The sequence below is a fragment of the Mixophyes fleayi genome, chromosome 4 (assembly GCF_038048845.1).
Source record: "Mixophyes fleayi isolate aMixFle1 chromosome 4, aMixFle1.hap1, whole genome shotgun sequence".
NCBI lineage: Eukaryota > Metazoa > Chordata > Amphibia > Anura > Limnodynastidae > Mixophyes > Mixophyes fleayi.
Window position 1 is genome coordinate 226433716 of NC_134405.1, and position 13510 is coordinate 226447225.

At 39.0% G+C, this 13510-nt stretch overlaps 1 protein-coding gene across 1 annotated transcript in view; it reads right to left on the reverse strand.

The window, feature by feature from the left end:
* Positions 1 to 8720, reverse strand: part of KERA (keratocan) — a 32017-nt gene extending 23297 nt beyond the window's left edge. The window contains exons 1-2 of the mRNA XM_075205329.1: positions 8635 to 8720; positions 6246 to 7138 (exon numbers count right to left, since the gene is read on the reverse strand). Coding sequence (XP_075061430.1) covers positions 6246 to 7131 — 886 coding nt within the window. The 5' untranslated portion in view covers positions 7132 to 7138; positions 8635 to 8720. The remainder of the gene's footprint in view (positions 1 to 6245; positions 7139 to 8634) is intronic.
* Between the last annotated feature and the right edge of the window lie 4790 nt (positions 8721 to 13510).

Here is a 13510-nt window from a genome sequence, read left to right on the forward strand (position 1 = left end):
GGAGATGAGAGCACCATCTCCTCCTTCGGATGTAATGTAGCTGCTAAATGTAGCTAGATATTCAGATGTGGGATACTCAAAATCCAGATGTGAAAATTTAGGGGTATAAATGCATCTTTGCTCATACACAAATGGGACACCTTAACACTGAACTGTAAATCAGGCCTTTTAGGTCTGCATTAAGATCTGAAGCATTTCCTTTCATCTTGGTAAGATCTGTGAAATGTTTCCTGTGTCTAGGTTCAGCTGAGCAATGTGTGTACCAATATTTACCAGGCCACTGAGGGCTGGTGTCTGGCAATTTTGCCTAGGATACAGAGAAACCTTACATCGGCCCTGATTTCCACTAAACATATATTGTATTGTGATACTGAAAGACTTTCTTGTCTTTCTGCCCTAAACTTCTTCTATTCTTTCTGCAATACTTCAGTGCTTCTAAGTCAGACATCTAAAACATGGCAACTACTGCCTAATGAAATGTACTACATAATAAATTTACATCACCAGGAAAATACATTAGAAATATATAAAAATTGTTATGTTTAAAAATAATTTCCATTGTATCAATTATCTAGATAATATCAGTGGTATACGCCTCTGCAACTAAAGCAATACCCTTTGGACATGTCTTAACTAGGTTTATGAGGTTATTATTCATTCTGAACAATTTAACTTGCTTGTGTGCTGTCCATAGAAACACATTGTTTTGAGTACATTTTCTCTAATCTTTTTGCTCATTCTGTCCAGGTGGTGTTTTTGTAAAAGAAAGTATGAAAAGGAGCCTGGAGGACATACGGTATCAAAGAAAACATCTCCCTTTGAGCCCTGTCAGACATGAAAAGATGTCTATAGGGGTAGAAAATGTCATATTTTTTCCTTTATTTGTATCTGACAGATGTTAATGCTGATGGGCTACTAAAAATATCTTCTTCTATCCCCTGGGATATGTTTGCAGATGGTTATGTTAAAGACTTGCTGAAAGGTGTAAATTAAAGCAAAAAATAAAACCTCTTAGCCTAAAGAGCAGATAGAAATCTGTTATCACACAACCTTTTCATTTCTATGTGATCACAATTAGCAAGACAGTTTAGGTGAGAAATTGCATGCAATGGATGTAAAACTACAAAAATGCTTTTCAAAGCGGATTTTCAGATAATAAAATGCAGCATTTCAGGGGGTAGTTCCTCTTTATCAAACAAATCTTACTGTCAGAAAATTCATACAATATTAAAAAAAATACAAGCCAACACGACATCACTAAGTCTCGCCCCCTTCAAGTCTCGTTACCACTCTTTTGATATTAAATGAATGTATCACCTGACAATACATTATTATTATAAATGAAGAGAAGAGTTAATACTGCATTTTTTATTATTATAATTATTATTATTATTATTATTATTATTACTATTATTGTTATTATTATTACTCTAATATTAGGTGTTAGTTTGGTTTAACTATTAAATTATATATAGTGCTCTATATATTATCCATCCCCCTTGGCAACTCATATTTCCTGAAACTTGAGACATGGAATGTGTGTACTATTTTTGTCCTCTGATTAGATAACATCATAGGAGGTGTAATGAAAGTTTATTCGACTTGACATGAAGGGGACTAAGCTTAGTGGCATTATGTTGGCGCATCTTTCTGACTGAGTAATACTTATAGGAATACCACTCTCTTTTTGACCAATTTCTGGAGTGATGAATCAATTCTTCACATTTTAGCCTCTAGTGGTGGGGGGTGAGTGAAAACTTATAATAGCACCCATGCTGCTTAATATTTAAATATATGACCTTAGGTTGCAGTCTCTGTCATACACACAGTTCTTAACATGTGCCTATGGTTTGTTCCTGACTAAGTTATGTTCAGGCACTGTAATTGCAGATTAAACATTATTTTCAATTGGAATCATTGATCCCTATATTGGTCATACACACAGTATATATTGTGTTGATACAGAGCACTAGCTGATTCATAAACAAAGCAGATAGGACATCTTTATAGCATTTACTATAAATGTCAAGCATAGTGTGGCTGCTTTCTCCATAGCCTCCATTTCACCCCTTTTACAAGTGAAAATTGTCCTGTGTAAGTGCAGCCCAGGCAAGAGTTGTGCACTTAAGCATGACAATCACTGTGCATACTCATACCTCCAAAATGTCCCGAATTTAGCGCTCTGTTCTGCTTTCCTGTCTGCAGGGCCTGATCAGTCACTAGGCTGACCAGGCTGCAGCCTGGGGCGCTGGGTCCCGGGGGGCGCTGCACTGTGGGTATTTATTTTTTTTTAAAAAAAATAAAAAATTTTTTTTTTTCATTCATTTTTTTTCGGGGTGGGGGAGGGGGGGTCGCTGCTGAGGATCGCCGCGGGGGGGATCGCCACGGGGGGGTGGAGGGCTCGACGATCAAAAGCATTGGTGGTCAGTGGTTAGCAACACACAGCCAATCGCCAGGCTGCCTGTTGCTGTGCAGCAGACAGGAAGCGGGACGTCTTCACTTCCTATCTGCTGATCTGAGGAGAGGAGCGACACTGGCACAACTACAGGTAAGTGAAGGGGGGAACTGCCCTGCATATCTATAGGGAGGGGGGGAACTGCCCTGCATATCTATAGGGAGGGGGGGGGAACTGCCCTGCATATCTATAGGGAGGGGGAGAACTGCCCTGCATATCTATAGGGAGGGGGAACTGCCCTGCATATCTATAGGAAGGGGGGAACTACCCTGCATATCTATAGGGAGGGGGGAACTACCCTGCATATCTATAGGGAGGGGGGGACTACCCTGCATATCTATAGGGAGGGAGAGGAGGGACTGTCATGCATATGTATAGGGAGGGAGAGGGGGACTGTCATACAAATCTATAGGGTGGGAGGGGGGGGCTGCCATGAAAATCTATAGGGAGGTAGAGAGGTTGATATGTATAAAGGAGGGCAGAGGAGGGGGGCTGATATATGTGACTGGGGGAGTTTTGATGTGACGGGGGGGGGGGATAGCTAGCTAGCAGAGTGGAGGTAAGGAAAATAGCTGCAAGGGGGATGGATGCAGGGTGGGAGGTAAAGAAAATGGCTGCAGCAGGGGTTAAGGAAAATGGCTGTGCGGGGGGGTTGTGGTTAAGGAAAATGGCTGCAGGGGCTTTTTAAAAAATAGAGCAGCTTTGGGGGGCAGAATCTCATGATTGTGTGGTGGTCACATGGGTGGTCTCAGCAATCACTAGAATACTAAATATTAGTGAGATGGGGCTGGTAGAGGTTTGTATTTGATTGACAACAAATATTCAGATATTGCTTATATATGCCTGTCCAATGGGGTACTTTTAGCTGGCCATAATGGAGTGTTTTGTTTTAACTAAAGGGCCTAATCATTCAGGGTTTGCATTATAATACATTTTTCCATTTTCAAAAAAGGACGCCAACTTTCCAGAAGCCAACGAGAGGATAACAAAGTTGCAAGAGAGAAGAGTAAGGACAGGTTAGAGACAATGGCACAATCTGTCTAAATTTGAATGCTGGAGAATACACCTGAACATTCATATTCAGGAGTGTTCCTATACACCTATATACAGTGCTTTTTTTGTCATAGAACTGACAGAACTGAGTTCCAGCACCTTTTTCAACGGATTTTCCAAGTTTTAAAAGTACCTTTTGAACATTTGATGTTTGGTCCATGTAGATTTGAATCGCCCTGTCGAGCGTAGTAGGTCGGCGGAAAAATCATTAAAACGGTGCATGCGGGCTGCTTGTGTGTTGAGTCTGATCCATGCATACTTCATTCACGCTGGTTATGATGGCACTGCTCAGCCTGTGGCGCTGCTCAGCTTGTGATTGGTCGTGTGGTCGCTCGCTGAGTGCTTACTGCGGGCTGCGACCGTTATGTTTTGTTACACAACTGACGTGTGTGGGTGTGTGTACAGTGATTAACTACGTGATGTGAGTTCCAGCACCTTTTTTCTTACAAAAAAAGCACTGCCTATATATTCGGAGAAGGGGGGGGGGGGGGCGCTGCGGCCGTATTAGCCTAGGGCGGCCAGAACCCTTAATCAGGCCCTGCCTGTCTGGGTACATGTTTGTGAATGTTCGGGAAAGGGACATAGCTAATGGGCAACCCAGCGCTTTACACCGTTAGGCAGCCCTCTGGGGGCATGACCACATCTCCATTGTAACATGACCACATCCCCATCGAGATTTGGTCACGTCACCTGTTCCACTGCTGGGGACATGTATGTTGGCAGGTGTGCATATTGAACCTAAATGTCTATGTCATTACTAGCACCAGTCTGCATCATTATAAACTACATGAAAACACATTTATGTTAATTCCAAATAGATTGACAAAAGAGTTTTTTGGCAAAGCCTTTCTTATTTAAATTTAATAAATACCATACACACATAGCAAAAAAGGGACTACATTTTTAAGTAAGTGAAACAGATCTTAATGCTACAATGCCAATTAAATGTAATAAATTAACCGAGCTGCACCTTCCGCCTAGAGGAGCTCTAGAAACTGCACATTGAAACAGTTTTTCCAGGAGCTCCTGCATTCCAAAATGGACAATTAACATACACGTGAAGACCAATAGGGAGCTACTGGCTTTGTGTTTGCCGCTTGTGTTTGGCGTTTAGAGTGGTTTGCTCAATCACAATCCTATTGGCTGTACATTCAGCATAGGCTTTTTACCGGTGCTGTATAACTGCAATCCACTAAGAAGAATGTTAGATAGCAATATTGCCATTGGTAGTTGAAAATTAAAATCATGACATAAGTGAAGAATCTACTGTTTTGCAGGTGACAGATACCTTGAAAAGGAAGAAACCCCAGACTGCACTTCAATATTTATTTTGATGGAGCAGGGGAACTGCTCACGTCAGATCCTGGGACCTCTTTGGCCAGGTATGTAGCTTTGTTGTCCAGTCCCCTGGCCAAATTGTAATAAATGCTGCCAAGCATCCAGGCGTTTCCTACTCCTTTAACTATAGTAAAGTAAGGAAGAGGTATACTTTGTTGTGTTTTTATTTTGGGGATTAATGCTCCTCCTTAGATAGGATGTTGTTTACCATTACTATAACTGACTGACCAATGAAAATCAACTCCACTAATTATTCAAGAGTGACATTCTCTAAAAAAGAAACAGGTTTCTGCTTTGAATTAAATTTCCAGTCACTAGGTTAATGTTCCCACTACAGATGTCTTCTGTCCATGTTAATTATTGCTAAGAATTTATAAAATATATATATAGGATAGGATATAGGATATAGAATAGGGCTATGTAATTGTGCAAATTAGTTTTACCACTAAACCTGCAAATATAGAAGTCGTCAAACTCGCCTTAAAAGTGATATCTCAGAAATCCAACATAGTGGGCCTGATTTATTAAGGATCTTAAATGAAGAGGTATCTTATTTCAGTCTCCTGGACAAAACCATGTTACAATGCAAGGGGTGCAAACTAGTTTTCTGTTTTGCACATAAGTTAAATACTGACTGTTTTTTCATGTAGGCCCAGTAATCTCTAAATAAATTTGCTAAACTGCATTCCTAATTGTAGTTAGAATAAGATGAATCAATATAATAGATATTTCTTTAGAAAAAATGGTCGCATCTCTAATAATACTAATAATTTTATGTACTAATAATATATCATTAATGAGACATGAGAGAACATATCTGCAGTAGATGCATTGATATTAAAAAAAATTGGGAATTGGATACATATAACCCATTTATCCTTTATTCATACTCTTTGTATTCAAGTACAGTGCATCTTATCAATAGAACATCTTGTCAGGTTGAGACAAATGACCTAATAAGGAACAGGATATGACAAAAAGTAATGATGAAAATCTAGTAAGATACAATTTAAGGCCTCATTCTTCAGCCTAAATCAGGGTACTTGTTTGCATTATCATTATTTACTAGATGTAATTATAGATGTGTATGGATCCTTAAATTAACTATAAATTCTGAACAAACACTCTTCAGTCATTGACACATTCTTGCATCTTGCTGTCCTACAACCAGCAATATATCGTGCATCCCCTGGGTAGCCTATGTACCATACCGATCTGTATTGCATGCCCGTCAAAGAATATTTATTCATGATAACTTAATGCAAGATTACTTCACACCGCACAAGCCAAAATGAGAGTTAAAGTAAGATACAGCTGTACAAAAATGTTATGCCACTTATGATGCTATTATTGCTTTAATTTCAGGTATTTGTTACTATACTGTAAGAAGTTGACTTACTTTTGATCTTGTTGTTATCAAGATGGAGACGCTCCAGGTGACCGTTAACAGTGGGCACAGCTGTGAGTTCATTGTGTGACAATTGCAAGTCTAACATAGAAGTTATGTTAAATACATTTTTTGGTATGCCCGTATCTGCCAGTTTGTTGTAGTTTAGCCTAAGAAAAGAGATTTTTGGTACTTTATTAAAGTAGTCATTAGGGATTGACTCAATGTTATTGTTGTCTAAATACAACTGTACAGTGTTAGATGGAAGGCCTGATGGCATTTTCTTTAGTGAATTCTTTGCTACATTGAGTTGCACCAGACTCTTGAGTCCAGTTAAGGCATCAGCTTGAAAGGAACCATCTGTAAGCTTGTTATGGTGCAAGTCCAGTAAAGTAAGGTTTTCTAAATTGCTAAAAACACCTTCAGGAATCTTTGAGATTTTATTCCTTGCCAAACGAAGTTGCTCCAGGCTGCTTGGGAATGGTGCAGGCACTCCTTCTAAGTCATTGTCCTCTAAAAATAGGTAAAGTAAGTTTTTCATATTTTTAAATATATTCTTTTCAATATTTTTGTTGGTGATCTTATTTCTGTTTAAATTAATCCACCTTAGGTCAGTAGCATTTGCAAATGATTTTTCATTAAGTGCTTCAATGACATTATTATGAAGGTATAGGTACCAAATTCTTGATGGGATGGGTGGCACTTCCTTTAGACCTTTGTTTTCACAATATAAAGCACGTGGAAAATTGGGAGGACAAGAGCACTCTTTTGGACAGTAATTGGCCTGTAAATGGTAAGGTTCCAGATCAAAATAATCATAAGCTTGAGTCTCCGCAAAATTAAAGATGAAAATGGCCAAACAAAATATGAAAGTTCTGCAAATTGCATAAGTATCCATTGTCGACCTTAAAGAATGATAATAAGTAATGTTACTTAACTTGAGAGTGACAAAAAGTTTCCAGCTCTAATGAAATTTGCAGCTATAATATCAGATTTCCTGAAGTCATATTCTGTACTGGTATTGCATGTAGGCCTTACTATGTTTCTGTCACATGGCATAGTGAAATGTCTATAGTATATCTGTACACATTATATTCCCTACAGAGGACCAGATGTTTTTTAGTCTTCTACATTTACAAAGTACTGCTTGAGTGAACAAGCTACATCATCTAATTTTTACTTTTCCATTATCCCAAAACACTAATAAAACAAAGCTCTTTTTATTGTAGATTTCCATGAACTAGTGTGATGTATGGGCAGTGAAATTAGTCTAATGGGAACATAAACAACACAGATTGAGTTGTTCAAATCAGGTAAGATTTTAAAAATGTATTCACATGTTATGACTTTCAATCCCCCAGTATAAAAAAGAAAAATCATCTGGATAAAATTTTCTATGAATATGTTGTGCTCTTGCATAAAGGATCAAAGGCCATTTAAACAGCTGTTCCTTTTGTATGACTCTAAAACCAGGAGAAGTCTATGAGAGTCCTTGCCCTCAAGCAACTTGAATACCCTTAGATAAACAATAATGTTTAATCATCTCTAAGAACATGTTGTTTCAATTGAATTAACATTGTTAGCAAAGAAAGCTATTCACTATGTATAATATTTCCTAATAGCTATTTCTAATTTAAAATATTTTACATTTTGTAAGAAAACACTTATAATCAACATATTCTTTATCATGCCATTGAAATAATAAATACTGTGTATATTTTGGAAGAAATGACCTTAACTGAAAATTTTACACAAGGTTTTACCTAAATAAATAAGAGCAGAAAGTTAGCTTATGTAGCCAATGTCTTTGGTTCTCAAACTGAATAGGGTCTATTCCAATAAATTATGTCAAGTTCAATGCCTCATTAATAGAATTTTACTTTGTCTGTTGTTGCATAAGTTATGAATAACTATTAAAGATTATGCTATGTGGATTACACAAAAGCTGTACAATATGTCAGGTGGATGACAGTTCTACATATCATTTTACAACACAGACCTGGACTCTCTCCAAAAAACATTAAATGCATTAATGAATGCTTGAACAAAAATAATCAACAGTTAGCATGCTTACTACATCTGGATGTTACTTCAAAATTTCATCCCAAATAGTAATAGTTTCAAAAGTTTTAGAATATTTACCTTATATTTGTGGAATATAGAAGTTTTTCCTCAAGCTATCTGATGCCTGTTAGATTTCACCTTAAAGTGGAAACTCCTGGCTCTTAGCAGAATGTTTTGATCCTGCCCTTTGAGGTTTAACTGCCTATTACATCAACTGTATTCTCCTTAGACTCAGAGTCACAAGCTGATTCTTATGTTACTTGTATAATATACTGTACAGTAATCATAACCATTTTCCATAATGCCCAGTTTGCTGATGTTTTAGATTTAAACTTACCTCTGATGTCCTGACTGCTCGGTTGAACTCTGGTCAGACTATGACTGAAGGAAAATGCCTAGGTTTATGAATGTTGCCTGCCTAATATATATGCACCAGTGACTACAACAGTTAACCCATAAAGCTTCTTAAGATACTTCAGCACATCTCAAATAAGTTGCTGGAGGGCATCGTGTGCTAATCTGCCTTCTCATTTCAGAAAATGCCACAAACAATATTAAGCATTGTCAATGTTTTATGTGAAGTGCATATATTTGTTGCTGAGCATCATTTGTAAGGTAACGTGCAGTTAGCCTGAAATGTTATCTTAGGACATTATCTAGTCCTACTAATCTAGCTGTTATGTACTGCAAAAAGAAAAGCAGTAATATCTAAAATAAACTATAGTATTGAATAGGAGACAATGCTGATGTTACTAAAATACGAACAGATTAAAAAGTCTGTGTAGCTTATAAACATTTTCTCCTGACCATTTTATCTTGATGTGACCACAGCAATGTGTGATAAGTGGTCTGTGCCTTATGTTCATGTAGTATATGGAAAGTCATAATACATATAGAGACTCAGGGTGGCCAATAGGAATTTCGGGTCCCAGTACAGCAACTTCTTGGGGTCCCTCCTATAGCCACTGAGATGGGCATGTCCACACCTGTATAGTGGCTCCTCCTACTACACAGGCAGGCTAAACCCCCAGACAGGCTTGGGCCCAGGTACTTTGTACATGAAATGCCCCCTCTCTGCACCCCTGTAGAGACTTTGGGGTATAGTTACTTAGAAAGTGCAATTGGGCAGTAACACATAGCAGCTACACAGAAATTAGCTTTTATTGATGTAATGGATTTTAGAACAGAACAAACATCAACAATTTTTACAATTAAAAAATGGTGACAAATTACACAGTCACATCACCATAAATCACCAGCAATTTTTTGCTTCCATTCTGCACTATTTACTATCAAGTGTTTTGCAGGGTGAAAATGCAATCCGTCAGTGATAATGTGCCTCAATTTATATTCCCCAAAATGGATTTTTCACGCAAAAACGCAAATTTTTCAAAGATTCCTTTATCTGATTGGCTGGCTTCTATTGGAACTGAAAAAAGCGATGTGATTTTTAGCACTATAAAAGCCAGGTAACTTTATTATTAACTTTGAAAGGCGTCTGAGAAGGTATAGGGATTGAGAAAGGAGAGGAGAGTATTAGGCAGTGTCTAGCAGTAAGTTAACTAATAATGTACTGACAGGTGTCATGTGATTTGTTCCTTATGTGTTTTTTTTGTATCCTTCCTGTATTCTGTGATTTTGGGTCAAAATGATGTCTGTGTTACTTGTGTGTGAGTGTGTTGGGAGCAGGGGCGGATCCAGACTTTTGCTATACCCCGGGCGATTTTAGGGGGGGGGGGGGATTTAGGCCCGTCCCCTTTCTAATTTCTAAGGCTGCCGGCGGCTGCACAGTATGTGCAGGTCCGCTCGGTAGTGACAGTGTGCTGCCCCGCTGCTCTGATTGTGTTTAAAACACAATCAGAGCAGCCGGGCAGCACACTGTCACTGCTGAACGGACCTGCACAGTGTGCAGCCGCCGGCAGCAAGCCCCTGCTAGGGGGGGCGATCGCCCCGATCGCTTCCCCCCCCCCCTGGATCCGCCACTGGTTGGGAGTGTGCTGTGAGTCTCATTGCTGTTGGACTAGCGTGTATTTTTTTCTCTCTGTTTTGTGCGTCATAATAATTGGAAGCTGTGGTCAAAAGCAAAAGAAGAGGGGGTGAGGGGGTGGACAGTGAGGGGTAGGAAAATACCCAGTTAGGGCGGGTGGCTGAAGAGTCACAATAATTTGGAGAAAAAACAGGGACAGGTGATTGTAGACAGGCTAAGACAAGGAGGAATGTGAAGTTTTTACATGATGAGAATTGTGCCCTCGTCTCAACTATTCTGCTAAGACCCTGCTAGTAGCAAATTTTGGGGAGGCTGTTAGTACAGGGTCGTTTTGCTCTGTCTCCTTGTTTTCCTAGGTTACCCGAATTCCCGGCGGTCTAGGAGAAAATGAGAAGTGGGGCAGGACGCCTATGTCCATTTTGCGCTGCTGCGCATGCCCAGACCTTGATAACTTGAAGTTCATCTTTTTCGCACTATTTTTCCACCAGAGCTTGAGAGAGACAGATGCACCGTCTAGAGCTACGTACCATTGCTCATATAAAGCCTCAAAGTGATTGTACTGTGAACCGGAGGGTCTCCCCATATTATCTATTTATATTGGAGAGGAGTCTGACAACCACATAACAAGTTTCTGCACAGACGTGCAGTATATATATAAAGTACTTGCATCCATATGCATAACTGTATAAGAGTGTACCACCATATACAACTACTGCATACAGGGACCTGTACTGCATAAAGTGTATATTGCCTGCTGTACTACAAGTAACTGTGAGTACTTGCATTCTACTGTTGTTATCATCTTTAAATAAACAGCAATCTGTTTAACTTACTAAAGTGTTGTGGCTTAACATCCACATTAACACCGCCTAACACCTTTAGTAACATCAAAAGGTATGACCAACAGAGGCATGGTGCAAGGACCCCAATAGCCCACCAATGCCGACTATGAGCAAGCATTTGAGATGCAGTAAATGCAGGGGGGGCCTTTAAAAGGAACTTTGGTGCACCGCAGGAAATAATTTTTGGACATCAAAAGGCCAATCTGTGATGAGATGGAGGTGTCAAGACATTGAAACCAGGGAATTAGCCTGCTGGACACTACTTCACATTCAAAACTGTGTTATCATTGCTTGTATTCTATTGTATTGCATGTATTTGATTATAGTGTGTTAACCATGTCTGCATGTACTTAAAAGATGCCAGGTGGGTCCATGGCCTTATCATTAACCTTATAATTAGTGTTTTGTAATGCAATAATTGTACAGAGATATTGGCATTTTGTAAAAGAAAATCTACACACAGTGGATTAGCTTTTGGTTTTAGGCAGCAGGGAAAGCGTTATCTTGATTAAGCACATTCCAATGGTGGGAGCATTTGTAAAGCTGGGTACACACTACACTGTTTTCATCCAATAATCGGCTCAAACAGCCGATATACGACCGCTCGTTCAAAAGTCGGTTCAGTGTGTGCAGTGACACGATGGTCAAAAGTCTGCCCAAATGGACGATTATCGCCTCATTTGGTTGGTCATACCGTTTAATGTTTTCGGTCCAATCTCTTTTCCGCTGTGTAGTGTGTATAAACTTCCGACCGATCCACAACAGTGAGTACGAAATTACAGTCATTGCTCACGACAACATGGCTGTAAAAAGTCGCTAAAGGGACGTCCGCTCTTCCCTTTATCGTCCTAAACAAGGCTAGTGTGTATGCAGTCCAAGGACCGAGCGATCGGACCATCGATCGCATGTAAAATCGCTCGGCATAAAAAGTTGGTCTAAATTTCTGTAGTGTGTACCCAGCTTTAGTGAGCCGAGTAGTAGGGGATAACTAGGAGCGATATTCATATCCAGAATCTCTTAAAAGTACACAGCAGACATCTTTAATGTAATTAACACATATTGCAGTTAGCACACATGCATAGGAAACAAGGTACATGTACAAAGTAGTTATTCCTACACATCGAATACACATTACTCTGGCATTTTCCTTATTTTAAGGGCTGTCTGGCGGAGGATAAAGGCATCATGGCATGACCCAGTTTAGCAGGCCACAAATCATTATAGGCATGTTAGCATCATAGTCCACATTCACGAAGTGATAGTGATGGCAGTTGGTGTATACCTCTGCCTTGTGTTGAGGTGGTCTCAGACCAATATGTGCGCAATCCATTGCTCTCAAAACATTAGGCAATCCTAAAATCCAATCGAATGCTACCTTTAGCTAAGGCCACTGTGGCCACTCGCTGAGGCATCAGATATACTGTATGTTTTTGACAATTTATTTAGCACACTTTACACAGTGCCTTGAAAATAGCGTCTGTGTAATGTCTAACACTTTTGAGCTCACAGAATAAAATTAACCTGTTGTCATAATGTATAAAGCACATAATAATCTGTGCATCCCAGACACTATATTGGCGAATTTATAATAAAGGCTCCAAATCACCTCTCACCTGCTCATAAAGTTGCAAGTTTGTACTGGTGAGCTGAAACATTTATACAACCTCCTGATCTGAGTGAGAGTCCAGGGCTATGGCTCCTCTACAGTTCTTGGTGCTGGTGCTTCTCCTCCTTCTCACCATCAAATTGCATATGACAAATTGCATGAGTAGCCCATCTAACAAATTGCCTAAAGCTGCCATACTGTAATACCCACAGTTGTTTGGGTGACTTTTTTTTATATGCATCATAGGTCATAAAAGGCCAATGACTTGCAATTTGAGCAGTCTTGTCTGTTACAACTAGTTCTTTTTTTGGCACTTTTTACAGCAGTTTGTGAAGCCACAGCTTCATAACTCTCTAGATTTGTATTCTCAACAAGTATAAACTGGGACGGCAATGTATAATGTCACACTTTGTCAAATAGTGATTTGGTAGTGGATTTCCAGCGATTTTGCACTTATTAAATTATGCCGCTTTTAAATTGTTTGGTTGCTATCAATTACTGCACATTTTCGCTTTGTTAATAAATAGCATTGAAAAGTGGAATTTACTTAAAAAGTGCAACGATATTTGGCCATTAGTTTTATTTTATGTAAATGATTAAATCTTTTTTGTAAAAAAAATTTATTATGTAAAGATGTTCAGTTGTATTTGGTTCTTTATAGAATGTGTTGTTCAGTAAAGCATTTAAAAATGCCAACATCAAAGATAATTTTGTTCTGTATTCCATGGTGTACCTAGGAATCAGTGGACCAAGCCTCTGTGGTGGATCTTTGCACCAT